The sequence below is a fragment of the Sus scrofa genome, chromosome 13, assembly GCF_054392235.1.
Source record: "Sus scrofa isolate SSC_HxYL_T2T_F1_AM1 chromosome 13, Sscrofa_HxYL_maternal_Yorkshire_Landrace_v2.0, whole genome shotgun sequence".
In the NCBI taxonomy this organism is placed as follows: domain Eukaryota; kingdom Metazoa; phylum Chordata; class Mammalia; order Artiodactyla; family Suidae; genus Sus; species Sus scrofa.
The window spans coordinates 109980646-110008362 of NC_139395.1; the positions used below are offsets into that span (position 1 = coordinate 109980646).

Here is a 27717-nt window from a genome sequence, read left to right on the forward strand (position 1 = left end):
TGCCAAACACCCCTAATAATGTGCCGTTATGAATTTCTAAAGACAGTATTTGAGCATAGTTACTTCTGCAAGCTTTCCCAGTACATATATTGCCAAATATCTTCATTTTTTCCTATCTTAAAGCTGAGCAATGGTTCTTAAATGCACTGTTAATTATAGTTCTCTTATTAAAAGAGGTTAAAGGTTAAGTTTATACTTAAATTTTTGTTTTCTGTGAACTATCTCTTTGTATCTCTAGCTCATTGTATCTCTAACTCATTTTTCTATATATTTTTCTACATATTCTATATATCTGAGGGATGACCAAAATTTTCTAATATAAGTTACAAAACTTCCTATTGCTTATCCATTTTAAGTCATGGTTGAGAGCATTTTTTTCTACCCCAAGCTTATAGAGAAATTCATCTATATTTTCTTGTAGTTCTTATTTGTACCCAGAATTTTAAACATGCTTAAACACTTTAGAATAAAGTGATTCTTAAGCCCACTAAAGAACCAGTTTACAAATCCAAGTTAATAAACTGATGTCAAACATTGCTGTTATTTACATGAGAAACGTTTAATTATCTTGTCATTTTCATGATTTTCTTAATTCTTCTAAATGATGTCAATCTGAAGTCTTCTTGCCTGCATGATAAAATGTTCCATTAGTAAAATAGAAAAGACTATTTCCAGAGTAATGTATACTCTTTATTCATAAAGGATTCAGTTATTGAAAAGTTTACCTTTCTATGAGAAGACAACATAAACCATTACGATGCATCCCACAATCCAGCCAATCAAGAGAAGAATAGGGACCAGAAGGTGTGATAATGTAGATTCTGCTTTAAAATAAACAAAGAAAAACAGATCAGGTAGGTCATTTTGGCATTAAATCTTCTGAACCAAGAGGATAAGAGGAAATATGGTGTAATATCAAGGAAAAAAATACACTCTCTAATCATACCCATGCCCATATTTTCTTTGCTACAAAGGGTACTTGTGACTCAGCTGGGTATTTGGAATAGAAAACCTGTGTTCAGACCACAGGCTTCCCTTTTACAGTTATGTGACCTTGGGCAGTTCTGAGCTTGAACTTCCCTATTTGAAAAATATGGATGGTGAAACTTGTGATCTCCACCTCCCAGAGTTGTGAGGATAAAATGTGAGGCCGTACATGTGAGGCTGTGTTTGTTTGTTGTAAACAAAACACATTTGTGCATTTGTTCAATAACACAGAGACCAGCTATTTACATAAAAACACTTGAAAATGACTCTGAAGTAATTCCTACTAAATAATTGTAACATAGGAAAAGGTGTTGAAAATCTTTCTTAGCTTTGATAGCTAAGTGTCATATCTTAAGTATCACAGGAAAAGCAAAGCATTATACTTTATATAATCATTCTTGACTAGAGACAAGAGATTCTATTTTTTTTAAACTGGTTCAAAATAGCAACCAACACTGATCCAACACACACATAAAAAACAATGGTACAATAATTCCTCTTATGTCTCCTATTTGAAACCCTACCTGTAAAAAGCAATTTATAGAAGTATCTTTTTAAAATATTCACTGCTTCTCAACCTTGTTCTTTCAAACACACAAAGACCACACAAAAAGATTCAAAACAGGATAGAAAAACATAGAATTGATGTCTTTGCGTTAAAGGCTCAGCTATATTCTTAATTGAAAAGCACAATTCGATTTGATGCCATAGCTAACAGAGAATGCATATTCTTAGCAATTGCATTCCTGTTACAATTTCCATCACTTTAAAATGTGAAGTTTTTAAATGGCATTAAAACAAAATCACCAGGATATGAGACACTTCTAAAATTAGAAGGCACTCATAATAGCATACCTTCTGAAATGAAAATTAATTTTTGTAGTTTACATCTATGTTTCTAAAAATGTTGGAGTCTCTCCTAACTCTCACAAGTTCAATGGCTTTCCTTGCTTCTCCAACTCATTGTGACCTTGAACAGTGTTAACCACACTTGGTAAATGGAAAAACCCCTCTCTTTACCTGTCATCTGATACTCCTTTAAGCATAAGGCAAACATTATGAGATGCCTTTTACTCTCATTTGGATGAAAGCCTTTTTATGAATTAAGGCGCCATTACAGTGGAAGTACATAGTAATTTTTTGAACTGTTCCTATATTTAGTATTTTTTCCAATTTCAAAGAACTTTAAAGTTAACACATATTTTAATTGAGCACTTATTTTATACAAGCATGTTTTAATATGATTCTAAAACTTCCATATAATAAAGCACTAAAAAGAGTATTACTTATTATTCCTTGTAAAACAATATAAGTGTGCATTTGAATACTCAACAGAACACAAATACAGGTATACTTTAAATTTTTTATAATCTAACACCAGTCTGAAATAGGACTACATAGGAACATAACATTCTGTGCATTAAATATGAAGAGTAATTTCAAAATACCTCTCCCTTTGTCCAATCCTGAGCATGTCCAAGCAGTTATGCCTGCAAGTATTCTTAAGGGCACTGTGCTCTGGAATGAGACTGTCCAGGCTTAAAACATGGTGCCACTACTCTCTATGTGATCACAAGCAAGTTGCTGAACTTTGCTATGCCTCAAAGCTTTGCAGTTTCCTTATCTGTAAAATGGGAATGATAATAATACTTCACGTCTCCTGAGGTTATTGTCAGGATTAAAAGCATCAATTCCTATAGGCATTGAAACACTCTTGGACATGGTATATATATTCAGCCCATTTTATCACATTACAGTCAATCATTTTTCTTCAAATATAAAAAATTTAAAAGCAAGGAAAAAAAGAAATTTAGTAGTGAAGCATATTAGAGGTGACTAAGACTATTTTATTTATTTTTATTTGAGAGTTATTAAAGAAACTCAGAAATGTGTAGGGATTTCCTCAAATTCACATGGCCATTTAGTAGCGATCAGACACAGAATTCAAATTCCTTAATTTTGGCCCAGCATACCACCCTACCTCAAATCTAGCACCACCCCGGAGAGTAACCTACTTCTAACTCATCTTTCAAAACAAACATGAACAAATTAAACTCCTTTGTTTCTTTAATCCTTTCAAAATTATTCATATAATGTATAGACATGGTCCATAAATTGAATATCATGCATTTTTTTTGCATCTATACTAACATACATGGTTCATACTCCTTAAGTAGAGATATCACATTCTTCAAAATAACCAAGAAACAGCAAATATTGGGGAACATAAAATAATCCAGGGAGCCTGGACTCTTTTTTGCCAAGAGAGTTGGATGCCTTAAATCTTACCTTTTTCAGCCATTCTTCCTGTTGTTGGGTGGGTTGGTCAGAGCCACGCTTACCTTCTTGTTATTGTTATCCTGCGTCTTTTTGAACTTTAAATAGATCTCTGAAGAGTGTGGCAGCTGCCCTTCTCCTGGCTGCCAATTATCTGGGTGATGTAAGACACTGGAAAGCAGAACCTCTGTCTCTTTCTTTATCCTGTTGTTATGGAGGAAACAAGGGGCTACACGACCTGAACAAATGAAGATGAATTATCCTAACCCAGAGCTACACAGATTTTTTAAAATTTACCCAATGCCTCCGAAAACATGAAGAAAATGTTCATTGAAGGGAGTGAGTGTACAGAGAGAGGAAAGATGGCATTGTAATTAGATAAGTATTAGTAAAGAGAAAGGGTGAAGGAAAGAAAGGACTTAAGGGTTAGGGAGACCGGGCTTCAAATTCCAACTCTGCTATTTCTGCAATAAAGGCCAAGTTGCTTAACCTGAGCATCAGCTTCTTTAATTTTAAAATGATGATAATAATACCTACCCACAGAAGAAGTGTCACAAGATTAAATGAAAAAGCTAAATGAAATATAGACAGTTCTTTATTACATTACAGAATGCAAAAGATACAATAAATGGTGCCCCTTCCTATGAACCATTCTAAAACCAAAAAATTATAATATAAATGTCCTAGAAACTAAAACAATAAAATGTTACGGTATTACCTAGAATTTTCAGAGAGAAGTCATCAGCTTGTTGTTTTTATTAGCAATGTATAAAAATAGGACATTCCATTTTTCAAAGTCCAATCTGGTTTATGTAACATGACCTACACTATGCTCTAGATTCTCATTGGAATAACTTTGTCTGGATGGAAAAGTTTTGCAAAATGACCTTGTAACCGACTTTCACATCTAACACATGGTTGAGAAAGAGTGTTCTCCTCTGTAAGACAAGACTTACCTGAACAGATCCGCCTCCACAGAATTCCAAGAGCAATGTTTCCCTGTGGTTGACCTTGCTCATCACTGATCAAAACCCACCAATGTTTCTCCATCTCCTAGAGAATAGAAATATGAACTACTTGTTAACATGCTTAAAAGCCTCATCTCTCTACTTTCCCATTTGTGATAGTGTGGTTGAGACATTATTACATGAATCCTGGGTGCTACTACCCACCCAAGCAAAGATAACATATGAATTTCTACCTTAAGTCATACACCTACAGATTAGAGGGTACAGCCAAAAATCTGGTAAATTTATTGACTGTTTAATGTCATTTAAGCCAAGTTGTCATCTCTTTCACACCTGACTATATCAGAAAGGAAGAACCTGTGATTAGTCTGTTCCTATTTTCTATTTCTTCCTGGCTCAGCTTTGGGAGATTGTACCTTTCTAAGAATTGGTCCAGTTCTTTTAGGTTGTCCAATTTATTGGCATATAGTTGTTTGTAGTAGTCTCTCATGATTATTTGTATTTCTGTAGTGTCCATTATAACTTCTTTTTCATTTCTTATTTCATTGATTTGAGCCCTCTCCTTTTTTTTTCATGATGAATCTGGGTAACGGTTTATCAATTTTGTTGATCATTTCAAAGAAATAGCTTTTAGGTTCATTGATCTTTTCTACTGTTTTCTTCATTTCTGTTCCATTTATTTCCACTCTGATCTGTATGATTTCTTTCCTTTTACTAACTTTGGGTATTGTTTATTCTTCTTTCTCTAGTTGCATTAGGTGTAAGGTTAGGTTGTTTATTTGAGATTTTTCTTGTTTCCCAAACTGAGATTGTACTGCTATAAACTTCCTCTTTGAACTGCTTTTGCTGTATCTCACAGGTTTTGGATCATTTTATTTTCATTTTTGCTTGTCTCTAGGTATTGTTTGATTTTCTCTTTGAAGACACACAGATAGCCAAAAAACACATGGAAAGATATTCAACATTGCTAATTATTAGAGAAATGCAAATCAAAACTAAGATGATGTATCATTTTACACCAGTCAGAATGGTTATCATCAAAAAGTCTACAGACAAAAAATGCTGGGAGTTCCTATTATGGCTCAGCAGGTTAAGAACCAGACATAGTATCCATGAGGATGTGGGTTTGATCCTTGGCCTCACTCAGTGGCTTAAGGATCCAGTGTTGCCACAAGCTGCTGCATAGGTTGCAGAAGGGGCTCTAATCAGGTATTACCATGGCTGTGGCATAGGCCTGCAGCTGTGGGTCCAACTCAGCCTCTACCCTGAGAACTTCTATATGCTGCAGGTGTGGTCATAAAAAAAAAAAGAAAGAAAAAAGTAGAAAAAGGAAATTGCTGGAAAGGGTGTGGATAAAAGGGAACCCTCTTACACTGTTGGTGGGAATATAAGTTGGTATAACCGCTATGGAAAATAGTATGAGGGTTCCATAAAAACTAAAAGTAAAACTGCTGTATGATCCATCAATCCCACTCCTTGGCACCTATCCAGAGAAAACCATGATTCAAAAAGATACATGCACCCCAATGTTCACTGCAGCATTGTTTATAATAACCAAGACATGGAAGCAACCTAAATATCCATTGACAGAGCATTGGATAAAGATGTGTTATGTATATACAATGAATGCTACTCAGCCATAAAAAAGAACAAAATAATGCCATTTGCAGCAACATGGATGGACCTAGAGATTATCATACTAAATGAAGTAAGTCAGAGAATGCTAAATATCTTATGACATCATTTATATGTAGAATCTTTAAAAAGGATATATATGAACTTATTTGCAGAACAGAAATAGACTCACAGACTTTGGAAATAGATTTATGGTTACCAAAGGGAACAGGTGGGTAAGGGGAGGGACAGATTAGGGATTTGGGATTGGCATATGCACACTGTGGTATATGGAATCGTTGGCCAATGGGGACCTGCTGTACAGGGAACTCTACCCAATATTCTGTGATAATCTATATGGGAAAAGAATCTGAAAAATAATGGATGTGTGTATATGTATAACTGAATCACTTTGTTGTAGAGCATAACACTGTAAGTCAACTATACTTCAATAAAATCTTAAAATAAATAAAGTGCAAGTGGAATGCCAAAAAACAAACAAAAATCAAAATAAAACAAAGTACCAGATAGGAGGAGAGATTATGTACTATGTAACAAAAATCTCTGGTAAATTTGGGAGTTTTTTTTCAATATTAAATATACTGAATATTTCAATATATTCAATATTAAATAAATATAATTGAAGGAAAGATAGACAAAGAGAAGTAAAATGTGATTGATCTCAGACACTAAAGTGTTTAACTAAATAGACTCAAATGAATACTTTTTCTTAAGCCAAAAAAAAAAGATATTCAAAATAAACAGTGAGGTACCCTCCAAAGAACAAAGATACATATAGAGTAAAATAATCTGCCTAAAATGTACAAAAATAGAATTATGAAAATGTTTCTACATTTAAAATATTTATTTCTATTTCAGTTTTCTATCTTAAGCTTTCTTTTTTGATGTGAAATATTAATGTTATTACTACAAACATGGGTTCTGAGGAGGGATTATAACTATTTTTCTTAATTTTCTATAGAAAGAGAGAAGGAAAGAAGAGAAACTTATTCAATGAACATGAATTTGCTCAGATCTCAGAAAAATGTTTAATCTAGAATCTCATTTCCTTGGTATCCTTCGGTTAAAGAAAATTTTATAGTATTTACCCAGGAAAAAAATGTTTTATTCATTAATAGACTAGTTTTACTTTGAACTCATAAACCTAAGTGCCTATATTTGTCCATTTTCTAATATTCCTCTTAGAACATACCAGTTAGATATTTAGGTACAATTTCTATTTCTATTTTGCATACTTTCTTGACTATTTAGCTCTCAAATCCTTTATTATCAAGGGGACATTAGATTCTTCTGGTGTTTTTAAGCTAAAAAATTCAAATATTTGTCTCCTTATTCAAGATAAGTCGGGATTCTTCACTTATCAAACATTTTTAACCTTCAGTGTCTGGAGTTATAGTAGATAGATCTGCATATGGTAGATTAAATGTACAAATCCCTACAAATTATCAAAACTGCCTCAAAAAGGAATATAATATTTGCATAGACTTATAAAAAAGAGATTAAAGTCATAATAAAAAAATAAGTCCCCAAAAGAAAAGCCTTGGAAGAGATGGCTTCACTGATGAATTCTGCCAAACATGTAAAGTAAATACTAACACTTCAAAAACTCTTTCCAAAAGTAGAGGGAGTGGGGGAAAGTCTTCTTAACTCATCCTACGAGTCCAGTATGACCCTGATACTAAAGCGAAAGATATTATAAGAAAACTACAGAGTCCAGGTGGAGCAAGAGAGCTGAGTGGTTAGGTAGTCATGTCCCAGAGATAGCTAGTGCTTGCAGCATGGATGACCAACTGACTGAAGAGAAGATTGCAGAATCTGCTCTTTTTCACTATTTGACATGGATGATGATGGAACTATAACAACAAAGGAACTGGGAACTGTAATGAGGTCTCTTGGGCAGAATCCCACAGAAGCAGAGTTACAGGACATGATTAATGAAGTAGATGTTGATGGTAATGACACAACTGACTTCCTGGAATTTCTGATAATGATGAAGAAAAATGAAAGACACTGACAGGGAAGAAGAAATTAGAGAAGCATTCCATGTGTTTGATAAGGATGGCAATGACTATATTAGTTCAGCAGAGCTTCGCCATGTAATAACAATCCCTGGAGAGAAGTTAACAGATGAAGAGGTTGATGAAATGATCAGGGAAACAAGTATTGATGGAGATGATCAAGTAAACTATGAAGAGTTTGTACAAATGATGACAGCAAACTGCAGACTGTTTGAGAATGTGTTAAATTTCTTGTACAAAACTGTCTTTTCTTTGTAACTTATCTGTAAAAGGATTCCCCTACTGTCAAACATGTATATAGATATACACACACATATACATATGTATATGCGGGTATAGTAATTGGGACTTCATTCCTCCATGTTTTCTTCCCTTATCTTATTGTTATGGTTCTGAAACCTTATTTTAGAAAATTGATCAAGTAATATGTTGCATGTGGCTTACTCTGGATATATATAAGCCCTTCTGCACATCTAAACTTAGATGGAGTTGGTCAAATGAGGGAACATCTGGTTATGCCTTTTTTAAAGTAGTTTTATTTAGGAACTGTTAGCATGTTATTGTTAAAATGTGGAATTGTAACTCCACATGGATATGCACAGTTGACAATATGTACTTAGAAATGGCACTATTGCAAAATGGGTGTTTTATACAGATACTCATGCACTATTTTTTATACTGCTGGTCCTGTGCCAGAAACATTTTCTATTATTGTTACTTGCTCTTTAAGCTTTGTTTTAGCCACTTAAAGAAAATCTGCTTATGGCACAATTTGCCTCAAATCCATTCCAAGTTGTACATTTGTTTTCCAATAACAAAATTATAGTCCCCCCCCCAAAAAAAAAACTACAGACCAAACTCACTTATGAAAATAGTTGCAAAAATTCTCAGCAATAAACTAACAAACCAAATCTAGCAACATATAGAAGAATTATTCACCACGACCAAGTGGGATTTATCCCAGGAATGCACCCAGCATAATATTCAAATACCAGTTAATGTTATACACCCATATGAATAGAATAAGAAACAAAATCCAAATGATCATCTCAGTAGAGTCAGGAAAAACATTTGACAAAATCCAACACCATTTGAAGATAAAATGTTCCTCAATACATTAGGAAGGAACCTCCTCAACCTCATATAAGGTGTCTACAAAAAAACACAAAAACCAAAAAAACACACAAAAAAACCCACCACTAATATCATACTTAATGGCAAAAAACTGAATGCTTCCCTCCTAACATCATGAATAAGACAAGGATGATTACCCTCACATTTTTATTCAGTACTATACTAGAGGTTGTAGCCAGGAGAATTAGGCAGGAAAATGAAGAAAAATACATCCAAATTGGAAAAGAAGAAGTTTATCTCTATTTGAAGATGACATGACAATAAATATAAAAAATCCTAAAGAATCCACACACAAAAAATCTGTTAGAGCTAATAATCAAATTCAGCAAGCTTACAAAATAAAAGATCAACACAAAATCAGTTACATTTCTACATATTAGCCATGAACAATTTAAAAATTAAGAAAAAATAACATTTACAGTAGTATCAAAAAAAATAAACTACCTAGGAATAAATTTAACCAAAAATACACAAGACTTGTAACTGAAGAGTAAAAAAACAGTGCTGAGGGAAATTAAAAATCTAAATAAATGGAAAGATTCCATTTTCACAGATTGAAGTACTTCATATTGTGAAAGATGGCAGTACCACTTACAGCAATCCACAGATCCCATATATTCCTATCCAAATACCAATGGTCTTTTTTTTTTGACAGAAATGGAAAACTTAACTTTAAAATTCATACAGAATTGCAAGGAACCCTGAATAAACAATCTTTAAGAGGAGAACAAGGTTAGAGGACTCCTTGATCTCAAAACTACAAAGCTACAGTAATCAAGAATGTGTGGTACAGGCATAAGGACATATAGGTCAATGGGATATAATTGAGAGTCCAGAAATAAACCCAAACACTTAAAGTCAATTGATTTTCAACTGAGCTGCCAAGACAAAATATTAGGGAAAGTGTAGTCTTTCCCTTTTCACATACAAAAGGATGAAAGTGGATCCATACCTCATACCATATACACAAATTAACTCAAAATGCACCAAAAACTAAATGTAGGAGTTAAACTACAAAGTCAGGAGAATATATAGGGGTGAATCAGGCAATGACTTCTTAGGTATAACACCTTAAGTTGAAGCAATCAAAGAAAAAAAGGTAAATTTGCCTTCATCAATATTTAAAACTTTTATACATCAAAGAATGCCATAAAAAGGCAGTCTGTGAAATGGGAAAAATATTGCAAATCGCATGTCTGATAATGATTTAGTATCCAGAATTTTTTTTTTTTTTTTTTTTTTTTTTTTGCTTTTAGGGCCACATTTGTGGCATATGGGAATTTCCAGGCTAGGGGTTGCTTTGGAGGTGCAGCTGCCGGCCTACTCAACAGGCACAGCAATGTGGGATCCAAGCTGTGTCTGTGACCTACACCACAGCTCATGGCAACCCCTAACCCACTGAGTGAGGCCGGTAACCCACATCTTCATGACTACAAGCCAGGTTCATAACCGGCTGAGCCACAATGAGAACTCTCAGAATATATTTTTAAAAAAACTCTTATAGGAGTTCCCCTGTGGCTCAGTGATAATGAACCTGACTAGTAACCAGGAGGATGTGGATTCGATCCCTGGCCTCACTTAGTGGGTTAAGATCCAGTGTTGCTGTGAGCTGTGGTATAAATCACAGACATGGCTTGGATCTGACACTGATGTGGTTGTGGTATAGGCTGGTAGCTACAACTCCAATTTGACCCCTAGCCTGGGAATTTCCATGTGCCATGGGTGCAGCCCTAAAAAGACAATTAAAAAAACCAAAAAAACCTCTTACAATTCAACAAAAGAAGTTTAAAATGGGCAGCAATTACACTGTTGTTGGGAATGTAAATTGGTACAACCACTGTGGAAAACAGTACAGAGATTCCTCAGAAAACTAAAAATAGAACTACCATTTGACCCAACAGTCCCACTCCTGGGCATCTATCTAGAGAAAACCATGACTCAAAAAGACACCTGTACTCCAGTGTTCATTGCAGCATTATATACCATAGCCAAGACATGGAAACCACCTAAATGTCTATCAACAGAGAAGTGGATCAAGAAAATGTGTACATATACACAATGGAATATTACTCAGCCATTAAAAGGAAAGAAATAATGGCATTTTTAGCAACATGGATGGACCTAGAAATTATTATGCTAAGTGAAGTCAGTCAGACAATGAGACATCAACATCAAATGCTATCACTTACATGTGGAATCTAAAAAAATGACAGAATGAACTTATTTGCAGAACAGATGCTGACTCACAGACTTTGAAAAACTTATGGTTTCCAAATGAGAAAGGTTGGGGGTGGGGGAATACACTGAGGGTTTGGGATGGAAATGCTGTAAAATTTGGTTTTGATGACTGTTGTATACCTATAAGTGTAATAAAATTCATTTAGTAATTAAAAATAAATAAATAAAACAGGCAAGAAATTTGAATAGACATTTATCTAAATGCCCAATATGCAATGAAAATATACTTAAGTCATTAGGAAAATGCAAATCAAAACCACAATGAAGTGTTCCCACTATGGCTCAGCAGGTTAAGGACACAATGTTGTCTCTGTGAGGATGCAGGTTCGATCCCTGGCCTTGATCAGTAGGTTAAGGATTAGGTATCACCATAAGCTGCCACATAGGTTGCAGATGTGGCCTGGGTTCAGTGTTACCATGCTATGGCATTGGCACCAGCTTCAGCTCCTATTCAACTCCTGGCTCAGGAACTTCCATATGCCATAAGTGCAACTATTAAAAAAAGAATAAAACCAAACCAAACAAACAAAAAACAAACAAATGAAACCCATAATGAGCTACTGCTTCACCTTCACTAAGATATGTATAATAAAAAATGACAGACAATAATAAGTGTTGACAAAAACAGGAAGAAAACAAACCCTTACAGTGCTGGTAGGGATGTAAAATGGTACAGCCACTTTGAAAAACTGTTTTGCAATTCCTCAAGATGTTAAATATGGAATTACTTCATGACCTAGCAGTTTCATTCTTCCATGTATACTCAAGAGAATTAAAAGCAGGTATTCAAACAAAAAGTCCACACAAATGTTTGCAGCGGCATTGTTTAAAATAGTCAAATAGTGGAAACAACCCGAATGCCCATACAATGTGATATTGTTCAGCCACAAAAAGAAATGAAGTTCTGGTACATGCTAAAACATGGTCAAATTTTGAAAATATTATCTTAAAAGAATCCGTATTGTATTGTATGACTCCATTTAATGAAATGTCCAGAATGGGAAAATCTAGGAGACAAAAAGTTGATCAGTGGTTGCTTGAGGATGAATGGGAGATGAGAATGGGGAGTGACTGCTAAGGGCTGGGGACTTTCTGTGGGCAGTGATGAAAACATTCTGGAATTAGATGGTGGCAATGGTTGCACAACCTTATGAATATCCTAAAGGTACTGAATAGTACACTTTAAAAGAGTGAAGTTTACAGTACATGAATCATACCTCAACTTTAAAAAGTTCAAATTTGTTCTTGAAATAAAGTTTTAGAAAAGAATCCCCAGGCCCCCATGGTGAAAAGGGGAAGGGGAGTGGAACAGAATTAGGAGAAGTGCCAGGCCAAACAGTAACAATTACCGAGCACCTACTGTGTACTAGACACCATTCTAGGCACTTGAAATCCATTAATGAATAAACAAAGATCCCTGCCCTCCCAAAATTACATTCAGAAAGGTGCTAAGCGCTATGAAAAAAGAAGTAAGGATGACCATGGCTAGTAATTAGGTTGATCCTAAATCCAGCTTTTCCTGGCAGGATTGAAGAATAGCAAGGAGTCAGTGTCACTCCAGCAAGGAGAGCAAGGGGGAAATCAGTGAGAGAAGAGGTCAGAGAGTAGACTAAGGAGGGCTTCATCTGCCATTGTTAGAAGTTTGGTTTTTCTCTGAGTGAAACAAGGAGCAGAACAAAAATTTTAAAGGGAGAATAAAATCTGACTTGAATATTTTTAAATTTTTTTTTTTTTGTCTTTTTGCCATTTCTTGGGCCACTCCCACGGCATATGGAGGTTCCCAGGCTAGGGGTCTAATTGGAGCTGTAGCTGCAGGCCTACACCAGAGCCACAGCAATGCAGGATCCGAGCCGCATCTGCGACCTACACCACAGCTCACGGCAATGCCAGATCATTAACCCACTGAGCAAGGGAAGGGATTGAATCCACAACCTCATGGTTCCTAGTCAGATTTGTTAACCACTGCACCACGAAGGGAACTCCTGACTTAAATATTTTTAAAGTGTCATTCTGGCTGTTGTGTTGGTGAGCAAGGATAGAAGCAGGGAGATTATTAGAAGGCTATTGTAATAATCCAGATAAGGGAGATGATGGAAACTCAGACCAGGTGGTGCTTGATTACTCATCAAAAAGGGGGATTATTGATGGGGCCAAAGCAGGGTTGGTACATTTATGATGGGTCTAATGAATACAGTTTTGATGGGTTAGATGAGACTTTCCCCTATTATCAACTTTTGTTGACTGAGTTGCTATGAGGAAAAATTTATGTGTTCAAAGTCCAATCAAAGGGTTCAGCAAACTACAGTAGAATATACTGAGCAAAGTTTATCCAGTCTGAGAAGTCCAAGATATGAAAAGTATCAAGATTAATGAATAAGAGGCAACAGAGTTTTACAGACTACCTGATCCTCCCTAGGACTCTTCCTTGCATGTCACAGAAAGGGAAGGGTGGCTCAGAGCAGAGGGCAGCACTATAGTTCCTCAGGTAAAGGGACCATACCTAGTGAGCCTCAGGCTGCAGCATGAAAGGGGCTGCGGGAGTCCATTTTTCAGCTTCTACTCATTTCTCCATGCACTTCCGATTGGGCTTCAGCCTACATTTCTCCCTTGAAACAACTTATTTCTAAGATTATAAAAATCTAAGATCAGGTGACTTCTGTGTTGCTAAAGTCAATGGAAAATTTTCAGTCCTGATCTTACTTACTGATGACCTCTTGGTGTCCCTTGACACCATTGATTACTTTGAAGTATTCCTTGTCTTGGTTTCTGTGGCATCGATCTTCCGAATTTTCCCATTTTTTGGACAGTTCATTCTTAGTCTTGTGAGTTTATCTTCATCTACCCAAACATTAATTAATGGTACCTTGCTAAACTGAACTGAGCTTTTATGATCCAGGAAAATGAATGGGAGAAAGCCAGTAAGTGAAATCACCGTCATATGAATTTACAGAGCTCTGAGAGTGCTTTCCAGGGCAAGCCTCTCAGGCTGCCACCTGTACAATTATTAGGACTCCATGCCAAGAAGGGCCCCGTGCTTGTTTTAGTGCTCTGCTCCCAGTGTCTTGAAATTCTTATCTTTGAGCTTGCATTTTGTCAGCGTAGATGGGGCAATAGAGCATGTGCATGAGCAGTTATGGAGGAGGCAGCGCATGTAAGCTGTGATGGTGATGCAGCAGCCCATGCGTGGGCAGGTTCAGACTCCAAGTTTTGCAAATGGCATCCATACAGCAAAGGACCCTGCGAGCCTGGGACAGTCCCAAGCCACCAAGAACAGGGGAGTGGAACTAGACCAGCATGTGGGCACAGATGGCAGTAGGGACAGTAGCAGGCATGTCTGGATGCAACTGCTGGTGGATATGCAGTGAATTTTGGCAGTAGATTGTGAAAAACCTTGCAAGATGGAATATCCACAGGTTTTGAAATAGGAATTAAATTTAATTTTCTTACATTTGATGGAAAATAACACTATTTTTGTATGAAGCTTTGGATGAACCAAATATAAATCAGTAGACAATTTCAGAATTATTTTTCCTTTTAATTGGGGATAAGGCAATAGAATGCATAACATGTTTTGAAATATATACAAATCATAAAGCTACTTTTGGTTTCTTGCACAACTTCCATAAGTGATAGAAAATTGTCAAAAGAAATATTGAAATGTCATTGTATAAATTTACATTTAAAATTAAGTTCAGAATTACACAAAACTGATGTATGGAGAGATAAATATTTTTCTAGAAAAATTGTTCCACAAGAATCACCAGCTCCTGATGTAGTAAAATTTATATTTTGTATAAATTTATCAGAAATTTATTATAATACTATCACAGCCTGTAAAAGACTCCTAACAGCTCTTTGGTAATAGTTACATCTGCAGAAAAATCTTAAAAAATTATCAAAAATTCCTGAAAAAGAAAAATGGTGCTGGAGGAATCAGGCTCCTGGACTTCAGACTATACTACAAAGCAACAGTCGTCAAAACTGCATGGTACTGTCACAAAGACAGACATATAGATCAGTGGAACAGGATAGAAAGCCCAGAATTAAACCCATGCACTTACAGCCAACTAATCTATGACAAAGGAAGCAAGACTATACAATGGAGAAAGGACAGCTTGTTCAATAAGTGGTGCTGGGAAAACTGGACAGCCACATGGAAAAGAATGAAATTAGAACACTCCCTAACACCATACACAAAAATAAACTCCTAATGGATTAAAGACCTAGATATAAGACCAGACACTATCAAACTCCTAGAGGAAAACATAGGCCAAACACTCTCTGACATAAACGACAGCAACATCTTCTCAGATCCACCCATCAGAGTATTGACAACAAAAAGAAAAATAAGCAAATGGGACCTACTCAAACTGAAAAGTTTCTGCACAGCAAAGGAAACCCTAAATAACACAAAAAGACAACCCACAGAATGGGAGAAAATCTTTGCAAATGAATCAACTAACAAGGGATTAATCTCCAAAATTTACAAATACCTTCTGCAGCTCCATACCAAAAAAACAAACAACCCCATCAACAAATGGGCAGAAGATCTAAACAGACAATTCTCCAAAGAAGACATACAGATGGCCGAGAAACACATGAAAAGATGTTCAACATCACTCATTATTAGAGAAATGCAAATCAAAACCACTCTGAGGTACCACCTTACACCAGCCAGAATGGCCATCATCCAAAAGTCTACAAACAAGAAGTGCTGGAGAGGGTGTGGAGAAAAAGGAACCCTAGTACACTGTTGGTGGGGTTGTCAATTGGTGCAACCACTGTGGAAAGCAGCATGGAGATTCCTCAGAAAACTAAACATAGAACTACCATTTGATCCAGCAATCCCACTCCTGGGCATCTATCCAGAGAAAACCATGACTCGCAAAGACACATGTACTCCAATGTTCACTGCAGCACTATTTACAATAGCCAAGACATGGAAACAACCTAAATGTCCATCGACAGAGGAGTGGGTAAAGAAGAGGTGGTACATATACACAATGGAATATTACTCACCCATCAAAAAGAACGAAATACCAGCATTTTTAGCAACATGGATGGACCTAGAAACTATCATGCTAAGTGAAGTCAGCCATACAATGAGACACCCACATCAAATGCTTTCACTGACATGTGGAATCTGAAAAAAGGACAGACTGAACTTCTTTGCAGAACAGATGCTGACTCACAGACATTGAAAAACTTATGGTTCCCGGAGGAGACAATTTGGGGGGTGGGGGATGTGCTTGGGTTGTGGGTTGGAGATCCTGTGAAATTGGATTGTTATGATCATTATACAACTACAGATGTGATAAATTCATTTGAGTAATAAAAAAATGAAAAACACGAACACTATCATATCTCACTAATTACCACAAAAAAAATTATCAAAATTACTTACAATCTTGCATATGCCAAGAGTGACTAACATTGCTTTCACTTATACAGAAAATGAAGTTGCTCAAAATACAAATTCTGATGATCCAATATATAATTTGCAGAAAAGTGAGGAGGATAAAAAAATCTTATAGTCAATAAAGACAACAAATTATTAAGGTATTATTATACATTATATTACATAAAATTATGACACCCAATATATTTTTTTTCCTTTTTAGGGCTGTACTTATGGCATATGGAGATTCCCAGGCTAGGGGTCGAATCAAAGCCGTAGCTGCTGGCCTAAGCCACAGCCACAGCAAGGTGGGATCCAAGTCATGTCTGTAACCTATACCACAGCTCACTGAAATGCCAGATCCTTAACCCACTGAGAGAGGCCAGGGATCGAAACTGCACCCTCATGGATGTTAGATTCATTTCTGCTGAGCCATGAAGAGACTCCATTTTTTTTTTTTTTTTTTTTTGCTATTTGTAAGTTTCTGTTATTACTCATGTACCACCATGACACCTTTACATTTAATGTCATCAAATATTTTTAAAGGAAAACACTTTATAACATATATAATGACACTTCTGTCATTTTTTTTTTGAACAGCATTTGTGAATTTTCATCTTGCACTGGGCTCTGCAAATTCTGTAGTCAGCCCTGATCCTTCCCCAAAGGAAAGGAAGAGATGGAGCAGCAAGAAGGCAGGGCCTTCCACATCTGTTTCTTCTTCACTCTAACCATAGTGTTTCTCTTTTATTTGCATTATATATTAAGTTGTGGTGCTTTAAGGTTTAGAAATCTCTCATCTAGTCCAACCACACCTATAGGAAAAAGCAAACTAAAGTACAGAAAGGTGAAGTGACATTTCTAACTTTAGGGTCGGACTTCCAACTCCCAATCTCTACACTTTGTGATATTTTCTTGGTATTCATGACCTCATTCTCGTGATGTGACATGTTCAGTGATTACATGAGAACCCTTTTTCTGGAACCCAGTTTGGAGACCACTATTAGTAGCCTACTTTAAAATGTGAAGGATGTTGAGAAAGAATGTAGGCAGAGGGATGCCAAAATGTGAGAATCTATTTATCTGTTCCTTATTCCAAAAGATATTTCCTAAACTTCAAGCCATTGGTACCAAGATCCCTATCTTGCAAAGCAGTTTGTGGAATACACTTCCAGCCTAAAACTTTCTATTTCTCAAATATTTCAATATAGATACATATATAAGTAAAAAAAATAAAGTGCTGTTTCAGTGTCATTTTTTATATAATGATTTTTTTTCATCATAGCTTGTTTACAGTGTTCTGTCAATTTTCTACTATACAGCATGGTGACCCAGTTACACATACATGTATACATTCTTTTTTTTCACATTTCCATGCTCCATCATAAATGACTAGATATAGTTCCCAGTGCTACACAGCAGGATCTCATTGCTTATCCATTCCAAAGGCAATAGTCGGCATCTATTAACCCCAAGTTCCCAATCCATCCCACTCCCTTCCCCTCCCCCTTGGCAACCAGGAATCTATTCTCCAAATCCATGATTTTCTTTTCTGTGGAAAGGTTCATTTGTGCCCTCTATTAGATGCCAGATATAACTGATATCATGTGGTATTTGTCTTTTTCTTTCTGACTTACTTCATTTTTAATTGAACTATGGTTATTACTTACAATAATAGTTCCCATATTTAACGAATTTACTTGCTAGCTTGTAAATTTTTTTTTCCAGTAGAGATGTAAATAATTTCCATGCAATGGAACAGATAAAACCAAATATCGAGGGCCATCTGGACACGAAATAGTTCTACATCCAGCTCAGCAACGTCATCCAACAATTCTTTAAGTTGTGTACAAATACGCTAGCATCGTGGAAGCTCTTTGAATTGATCATGACACTTTTTTCCCTCCTTAATTAATGAATTCAATAAAATATTTGATGCAGATACATGGTCCTTTTTATAGTTGCCCAGGAGGCCTGATTTTATCTTTTTTAAAATTAAGCTTTAACATGATTAACTCTCTTGGCCTCAGTTTTTGACCTGTAAAATTGAGATAATAAAACTTACACTTTAGTGCTGTTGTGAGAATTGAGTGGCAAGGTAAGTAAGGCACTGAACACAAATCTGTTGTCAAGGAAATGCATACAGACCTTGAGCTTTTGAGCTAGGAATCTGGATATATTTTTTTTAATCTTTCTGTCTTTTCTAGGGCCACACCTGTGGCAGGTGAAAGTTCCCAGGCTAGGGGTCTAATCAGAGCTGTAGCCGCCAGCCTATGCCAGACCCACAGCGAAGCCAGAACCAAACCATGTCTGAGACCTACACCACAGCTCACGGCAATGCTGGATCCTTAACCTACTGAGCAAGGCCAGGGATCGAACCCAAAAACTTGTGGTTCCTAGCCGGATTCGTTAACCACTGAGCCATGACGGAAACTCTTTTTTTTTTTTTTTTTCCTAGGAATCTGGATTTTTAAAGAGGGTATTAAAGCAGCTGGAATCAGGGATGAATTCTAGTTCCTCACTGGTTGGCTTCTGCTCTTTTCCGAAAACACTCACATATTACAAACTTGCCTGAAGTGACTTTTCTGCTTCTCTAATCACATTCTTTAAAATCTTATTTGCTGACCCTCTGCTAATTATATACCTCACACCTCATGGAAATACTGTCCAGTGGGGATTATGTGTAAGAGCTGGGTGACCTCCATCCCTGAAAGCTTTCCAGCATTTCTTTCCAATAGGGATCAGGCAGGTGACAGATTTAAAAAGCCCATGATATTGTCAATGAAATAAATGTAAACCCAGGGACCAAAAAAAAAAGGTATTTCTTAGAAACTCTGCATTAGCACCTCCATATTTCAAATGGTAAATTTTCAAGTTAGAAAAGGGTAACATCAAACATAATATTGTCAATGAAGTCTATGCTGAGGAAATATAATCAGTTGTTAACACATTCTGTAAACTGTTTTAATACTTTCCCAAAGAGCCCTCAGAACTAAGGAATCCTCATATATTCAAATTTCTGGTATTTCTCTTTTGCCACCAAAATATATACCCACATTTCCACCTCCACATTCCAAATAAAAAGAACCCAGTGTTTACCCATCAGAGTCTAAGCACATCTTTAAGGCTGAGGAAGCCTGGCTGTTTCTCTCCACATGGTAGCAAAGTGACTCCTGCTGGGAGCTGGGCTGAGTTCCCAGGAGCCCCACTGTTTCCAAATTCTGTATATAGAACAGCAGAATGATGTGCCTCCCAAAACACCCATTCCACTCAATCTTTAAGAATCATAAATGTAGGGCTGTAGCACAAAACCACAGCAGACAAATTGTTAAATCATAGCACTTTATCAACTACTCAGAACTCTGCAATAAACTGATCTAAATCCTAAAGCTGTTAGGTATCAAAGAGCAAGGTAACAAAAAAACTCCCAAGAGTGAATAATCACCATACCTCAAGAACAGAGCTGCCCTTGGCCTGCACAACATACCCTCTGACACAGCGACACATTTTCTCCTAGATTTTTTTTTTTAAGAGTATAGTTGACTTACAGTGTTGTGTCAATTTTTGCTGTACAGCATAGTGACCTAGTCTCATATATATATACACATTCTTTTACTCTTCTCCTAGATTTTTAAACGTGTACGGGTCTCCCCTTGCTAGCCAACATGGCTCCTAATTGGGAAGCACTCACCCAGCAGAGAGCACTTACCGGAAGTGGTGTGAACTTTCCAGGCAGCCAAATTAAGTCAGGATACCAGGAAATCCTGAACAATCTGTGACATCCACCAGGAGCAAATCTGCTCCCTACAAACAACCCTTCCCACTGGCATTCTGGTTCTTGAAATTTTTATAATGAGACAAAAATCTTTCATTCTATAAACTATAGTCTAAAGATCTGCAGTTTCATCTTTAGTGTATTCTAAGTTTCTCTATACATTTGAGTCTGTTTTTCCAACACTTTAAAGTTTTCAAGCTTATGTTAATGTTGAAATAATTTTACATAATTACAGAAGTTTTCATACTTGCAACCTGCTAGCCATCATCAATCCATCTTATTTTCTGATTTCTTTCAAAATAAATTGCAGATAACACACTTTCCTCCAAATACTTTACCAAGATCTTACTGTACTGGGAACTATATTCATTATCTTGTAATAAATTATAATGGAAAAGAATCTGAAAAAGAGTATGTCTAACTGAAACACTTTGCTATACACCACAAACTAAAATAATGTTGTAAATCAACTCCACTTCAAAATAAAATTTAAAAAAAATAAACTTGAAAAATTTGAAAAAACATATTAGTAAGCATGTCATTGGGCTAAGTCCAGTAAATTTTAATAGATTTTCCTCTCAAAATAAATTTTACATATAATGAAATGGACAGATTGTAACTATACACTCAAAGTTTTGACAAATGCATATGTCTTTCTAACCCAAACTTCTATCAACATACAGAACTGAAGAAGATGTGGTATATATACAAAATGTAATATTACTCAGCCACAAAAAAGAACAAAATAATGCCATTTGCAGTAACATGGAAGGAACTAGAGACTCTCATACTAAGTGAAGTAAGTCAGAAAGAGAAAGACATATACCATGTGATATCACTTATATCTGGAATCTAATATACAGCGCAAATAAACCTTTCCACACATGGACCTGACGAACAGACTTGTGGTTGCCAAGGGGGAGGGGGTGATAGTGGGATGGACTGGGAACCTGGGGTTAATAGATGCAAACTATCACATTTGGAATGGATAAGCAATGAGATCCTGCTGCATAGCGCTGGGAACTATATTGAGTCACTTGTGATGAAACATGATGGAGGATAATGTGAGAATAAGAATGTATATATGTATGTGTGACAGGGTCACTTTGATGTACAGTAAAAAATTGACAGAATGCTGTAAACCAACTATAATGGAAAAAATAAAAATCATTTTAAAAAAAGATACAGAACTGAATCTATTGCTTAACTTGCTACCTTTTCTAATGACCTGTCTCTTCACATCCTAGGTATAATCTGCTTCAAATATCCCAGCTTTACAATGTTTGTAAATATGTTAGGTCTTGTTCCCTTCATTATTCTTATTTTCAGAATTATTTTGATTATTCCAACATGTTTAATTTTCCTCTTGAATTTTCAAATCACTTTACTTAGTTCAAAAACAAAGGAAAGGAAAGGAAAACCTTCTGTTATTTTTTAAGTGACTCCCTTTAAGTAGAGTGATTAGTTTTGAGATACAAAAAACACTGTAACATTCAGCATTCCAAGAATACCAGATACTTTTCCATTTAGTCAAGCTTTCTTTTGTGTGTTAAAATTTTCTTCTTAAATTCCTGGACATTTCTTAAGTTTTTTCCTTGTAAAACATTTATTTGTTGTTATTATTATGTTTTTCCCATTATATGTTTTATATGAATTTTGTATACAAAAAAAAACCTATCAAAATTTTTATGATCAATAGAAATTTTTTTTTATTCTCTCAGGTTTTGATATATAAACCTAAATATAAATCAGATATAAATCAAAGTTTATAAACAACCTTACTTCTTTTTCAATTTCTGTCTTCTACTTTTTTCTTGCTTTATAATTGTATGTAATTGTTAGAGCAATCCTTTCATTAGGGACACATCAATAGTTTTAATAATTTCATCTATCTCTTGAATTATAAACAAATTCAGAATATAGTAAATGGCCCTCCTCCTCTATGGATGGTTTTAGAAATTTGCCTTTTCCTAAAAATTATTCCACTTCACCTCAGTATTGAGTTGAATGAGAATCAAATTATTCCCGTTTCCCCTCTATCTGTCGTCATTTACCCATTCTTACATCTTATTTTGTGCTCTTCTTTTAACTAGTGTTTCAAAGAACAAGCTCTTGAACTTATATTCAGGTTTACATTTTTTCTGTTTTGCCACTTCATTCATTTTTGCTTTTAATTTATTCTTTCCTTCAACTTTTCTTTTGGTTTGTCTTGTTTCATCTACTTTTAAAACTGATGCTTAATTCATTTATTCTTCATCTATAAAAACATTTAAGGGCATGTGCTCTCCAAACATAGTTTTAGCTGTATGCCATGGGTTCTGATAAGTATGTTTTAATTACTGATATTTTCTAGATACTCTGACATTTTACTTTGATTTTCTCTTTGACCTGGAATTGTTTGAATTTTCAATTTCCAGGTGGGATTTTGCTTTGAAAATGAATCATGCTGTGACACTTTTTATAGGACAACTACTTTAATGTAAGGTACTATGTATCTGTTCAGGGAATTTTGTTTCCCCTATGTCAGAATTTTTCCTGCAAAACATTCCTATTTAATGTATACCTATGTATGTAGGTATACTTAAATACATTTTAACCAATGTGTATTAATTACTATATACTAGCATTTTATTTGTGACCTAATAGAATGAATAGTTTTTTCCTTAATTATTCTCTTTTATGATAGAAGACTAAGTAAGTCTCAGAAAGATGAAGCAATGTGTCAACTACTACACAGTGAATTCAGAATCACAGTAGAGCATGGATGTCTGCCAGATGTGGCTGATTCCAAAGACAACATAATTCCACCTCCCCAGACTGCATCGCCAGTACCACATGAGTAAATGAAGGACAGATTGTAAACCATCTACAGGAAATAGAGACAAAACGCACCACTACAACATGCAAGACTTTAGGATGTTAGAAATGCCTGATGAGGAATGTAGATATGTTATTTCACATTTCTTGAAAGCTCAAGGCTTTTGCAGATTTTGAACATGAAAAGCACTCCAGGAGAATCATTCTGCTTTTGGAATACTTTCAGATGTTAAGGTATTTCTTTCAATGTTTTGCTCTCACCATCAGGAAATTCTTCTTCATACCAACCTCATTATTTCATCCTGAGGCTTAGCCCTCTCTTTGGGATGCTTTGGAGATGGAGAACAGCTGGTCCTGATTCTCTGCATAATAATCCCTCATAAATTTGAAGCCTTCCATAGTAATTGTCTCTGAGATAAATACTCCTAATCTCTAAAGCCGATCCTTTTTTCAAGTGTTTTCTAAAAGTGTGGTTATTTTTATGCCAGGGAGAAGGATGCTGTTTAAGTAGTCTACATAAAGTTGTTGTTGAATTGTGTTGACCATTAAGGGGCTATTGCATAGTGAGGTGATGAGGTGGTTGCGTTACTATTGTTTTATAGTATCTATGAGTCTAGTCTGTTCATGCCTCCTGAGGCCTTTTAACCTCGGTCAGAAGATTCCAGACGTTTGCCATCTATCCTTCACACTCAAGGTGCCGAGGAAAAGCAAAAAGGCACATTGTCCAAGGAAAATATGAGAAAAGCATGTAACTAGCAGAGGAATTTGAGAGGTTTGCAGTGTTTTGTAAAATACATTTATTCTTATTTTTAAAAATCAGGAAAATTTGAGAGCAGAAGGAAAATAAAATGAACACCCAGGGTCTGTAAGAGCAGAGTAAAAAGATATTATGTAAAGAAAAGAAAGATAATCCATCAAAGTTTCTTCCTATTTTGAAACAATAGAATGATTTCTGAGACATAGAAATCCTATGATAATGATGGAAATCTAGTCACATGTTACTGACAGAACAGAAAGATTACTGTACAAAAGAAGATATAATTACAAATGTGGTTTTTATAAAGATAAAATCATCAATGCCTATTATATATTGCTTGAAGAATAAATTAATTCTGTAAGGTATCACAAATAAATATTAATAAGAGACAACAATTTCCAAGAATTTATTAGGTGCCAGGCATTGCTTTAGGTGTCTGACATGCATTAACATTTAATTCTCACAACACCCTATCCAATAGGGTTTTTTGCAGATAAAAAAACTAAGGCAAAGGAGGTTAAATTACTACATGATGAAAGTCACATTGGAGGTACATGGCAAATTCTGAATCCTAACATGTAGTCTGACCCAAGGGTCTCTAGTCACTCTTCTCTGCTAATATCAGAAGGTGATTTAACCCAGGACTAAGCTACTGGATCCACCAATTCAGCAAAACTAACCATTCCCAGGCAGTCAGAGAAATAAATCTTAATTGCAATGTTCCCTTATGCTGCGATCACAGGTATGATTAAAAAAGACTACCCCGTGGTTCGGTTTTAAAAGAGGACTGCTGCCAGATACGTGTTGCTGGTTCAGATGGAGATATTCTTTTAACCACCTCCACTGGAATGCACTTGGATTTAATACCCTCCAACCCCAGTGTTTCTACTTTGAGCTTACAATCACTCCAATGGCTTCTTTTCATGCAATTTTTCTAGTATTATTTGTGTCTGCATCCCACTGGATGACAAGACCCTAAAGGAGGAAAGATTCTGCCTTCTTTATTGTTTATTCTTGTATCATCAGATATTCAACTCTCCGTAATGTTCTCCACAACAAGCAGGGGCCAGTGGAGGTGGCACCTAGGCAAGTATTCATCTTGAGCGAGAGCAAAATGCCTTAACCATCAGAGAGTTCTGGTATGAAAGATCAGATGTACCTAAGGAAGCCAGATGAGTAGTCCAAACACTCTACTGCCCTGTCCAGAGATCAAGATGGAAAAGAGGAAGTGACTCCAGCAGGAGAGAAATTAAGGCATAAGGATAATGGCTTAAGACTAGGGAATGTCACAGTAAAATCAGACATCTGTACACCAGCAGACAAATATCTATCTCATTCGGTCCTCATAGTAAAGCCTTTTAATGTCACCAGTTCCATTCTGGCTATGTGGCCATCTTTGTCATTACAGATATAGTTATTCAATTATTTTAACATTTATTTCCATTTCTTAAAAAGAATGGAAAGTAGAAAACTACAATGTACATTATCATAGAAACAAAAAGCACAGGCCTTATAAAATTGTTACGCAGATGAAAGGCGTTCTATGTGCCTTAAGTGACGGATGACTCTTTAGCTTCAATGTATAGTTCATTGAATATAAACTGGTTGAGTATGGGTTCAACTATAAAGGAAAAATGCAAAGCTTAAAAATATGTAGAAATTTGTGTAACTACCTCTTCATAATGTGCTACTGAATTCAATAGTAAGTTAATTTTTTATTTTCCTTTTGTCTTATACAACAGAATTTTTTTTTTTTTTTTTTTTTTTTTTTTTTTGCTTTTTAGGGTCGCACCTGCAGCATATGTAGGTTCTCAGGGTAGGGGTTAAGTAGGAGCCACAGCAATGCAGAATCCAAGCCATGTCTGCAACCTACACCACAGCTCACAGCAACACCGGATCCTTAACCCACTGAGAAGGGCCAGGGATTGAACCTGCATCCTCATGGATGCTAGTCAAATACATTAACCACTGAACCATGATGGGAACTCCTATAACAAAACTCTTTATCATTATATTGTTCGCCTTTCAGACTTTTGACTTCAGATTTTTCAGAAACTTGTTATGTAAAAAAGCAGGATCTTTCTGTGTAAAAAAGTTAAGAACAAAAACATGACTATATTACACCAGCAGTCTTCAACTAGGAACAATTTTACATTTGGAGTGACTGGAGACATTTCTAATTGTCGTGGCTTGAGGAGGAGGGGGTACTAAGGCATCTAGCTAGTAGAGGCCAGGGATGCTGCTAAATATCCTATAATGCCCAGGCCACATAACAAAGATGTATATAGTCTGATAAGTTAACTTTGCAAGGTAGAGAAACTTTGGCTTACGCTGAGAAAAGAACTGTAAACAAACAAATAGTAATAAAACAAAAAACAATGCTCTTGTCTCTGTGACTTACCACACCAAAGGTTTATTGCCTCTATCATAATCCAGTGTGGGTTGGTGGGGTTGAGGGGTGGGGGGATCTCTGCTCCTTACAGGCATTAGCCTGTAACTATAGCCAATTACCCCCAAGACTTTGATCTTTAAGGGAGAAAGATAGAAAAAAAAGCCTTCACACACAAAAAAAATGTATATATATATATATGTATAACTTTCGGGCTCTTCCTAAAGACAATACATGTCAATCTACCCACTTGCCACTGGCCAGCACTCCATCACATGTCTACCAAGGGAGGCTAGGAAATAGTCTAGCCATGTGTTTAAAAAGTGGAAGTAAGTTTGGTGAGCACCTATGCAGTTTCTACCACCATGTCTAATTATCTTTGTGACTAACAAAATACTGTATTCATGGGTGCTTAATAATAATTTAACAATATTAATACAAAGCAATATTTCCTTTTAAAATTACAAACTAGAAGAATCTGAAACTAACATTTAATATGAGGGCATCTACAAATTTTATTTTAAACAATATATGTCTCACTATAATAAAATTTGATGGTTGGCTAACCAGATTTTTAAGCACTGTTTCTAAAATAAAAGTAAATATTGAGTATATATACTCATTTATTTAATATCTTTGACTTTTCATGCTCCTGTCTATATTAGCTAATATGACCCATGTTTCTTTTCTAATTCATTTTTTAAAATTTCTTCTTTGTGAATTTTTTAGTTGCTTGAATTTTAAAATAAAAAACATGCGATATTTACACAAATTACAGAATTATTCTTATAAAATTAATGTAAAATCAAATGTTGGCTTTTTCTATCTACCATTCTAACAAGGAAGAGAGAGAAAACAGCAATAATGATCAACAGCTTGTTTTAATTTGACTTTTTGACATCTTTAGAGATATTTTTAAAGCAGTTATTTCCATATGCTTCCTTTTAAAAAATAAAAAAAGAAAAAAGAAAAGGCTAACTTAAACATCATTAGTCTTGCATAATACCCCAAATGTCAACAATGTGGAATTTTCCAAGCCCAATAAGCGAGAAAATAAATTTTAACATCATCAGCAGGTAAGTTAAATTACCAGGTAACCATCTTCTCAACTGCCTATATTGGCATTGTTCTGATATTAACTATTGCATTTAGTTTAGCTGTGAATAGCATATTGTTCAAAAATAACCAGTTTCAATAACTTCTATGATATTTTCCTCTTCATTCCTTTCTGAATGCCAACATTCCTCTCACTAGTGGATTATGATATGCCAAGGAGTCCATCATCAGTGTAGAGTAAAAGTAGAGATAGAATGTGGTCATAATG

The 27717-nt window shown here is 35.5% G+C and overlaps 1 protein-coding gene and 1 pseudogene across 4 annotated transcripts in view; one reads left to right on the forward strand and one right to left on the reverse strand.

The window, feature by feature from the left end:
- Positions 1-496: 496 nt before the first annotated feature.
- Positions 497-27717, reverse strand: part of LOC106505720 (sarcoplasmic/endoplasmic reticulum calcium ATPase regulator DWORF) — a 134571-nt gene continuing 107350 nt past the window's right edge. Inside the window, exons 2-4 of one of the 3 annotated variants that reach the window (XM_084990080.1) lie at positions 3277-4317; positions 726-821; positions 497-627 (exon numbers count right to left, since the gene is read on the reverse strand). In XM_084990080.1, coding sequence (XP_084846206.1) covers positions 730-821; positions 3277-3289 — 105 coding nt within the window. In that variant the 5' untranslated portion in view covers positions 3290-4317 and the 3' untranslated portion in view covers positions 497-627; positions 726-729. Of the gene's footprint in view, positions 628-725; positions 825-3276; positions 4318-27717 lie in introns of those variants that run through there. The other 2 variants (XM_084990079.1, XM_084990078.1) reach the window with 2 other exon arrangements.
- On the forward strand, positions 5109-8143 carry LOC110256323 (neo-calmodulin pseudogene; annotated as a pseudogene). Its single transcript, XR_014822583.1, has one exon. The product of XR_014822583.1 is annotated as a neo-calmodulin pseudogene (transcript).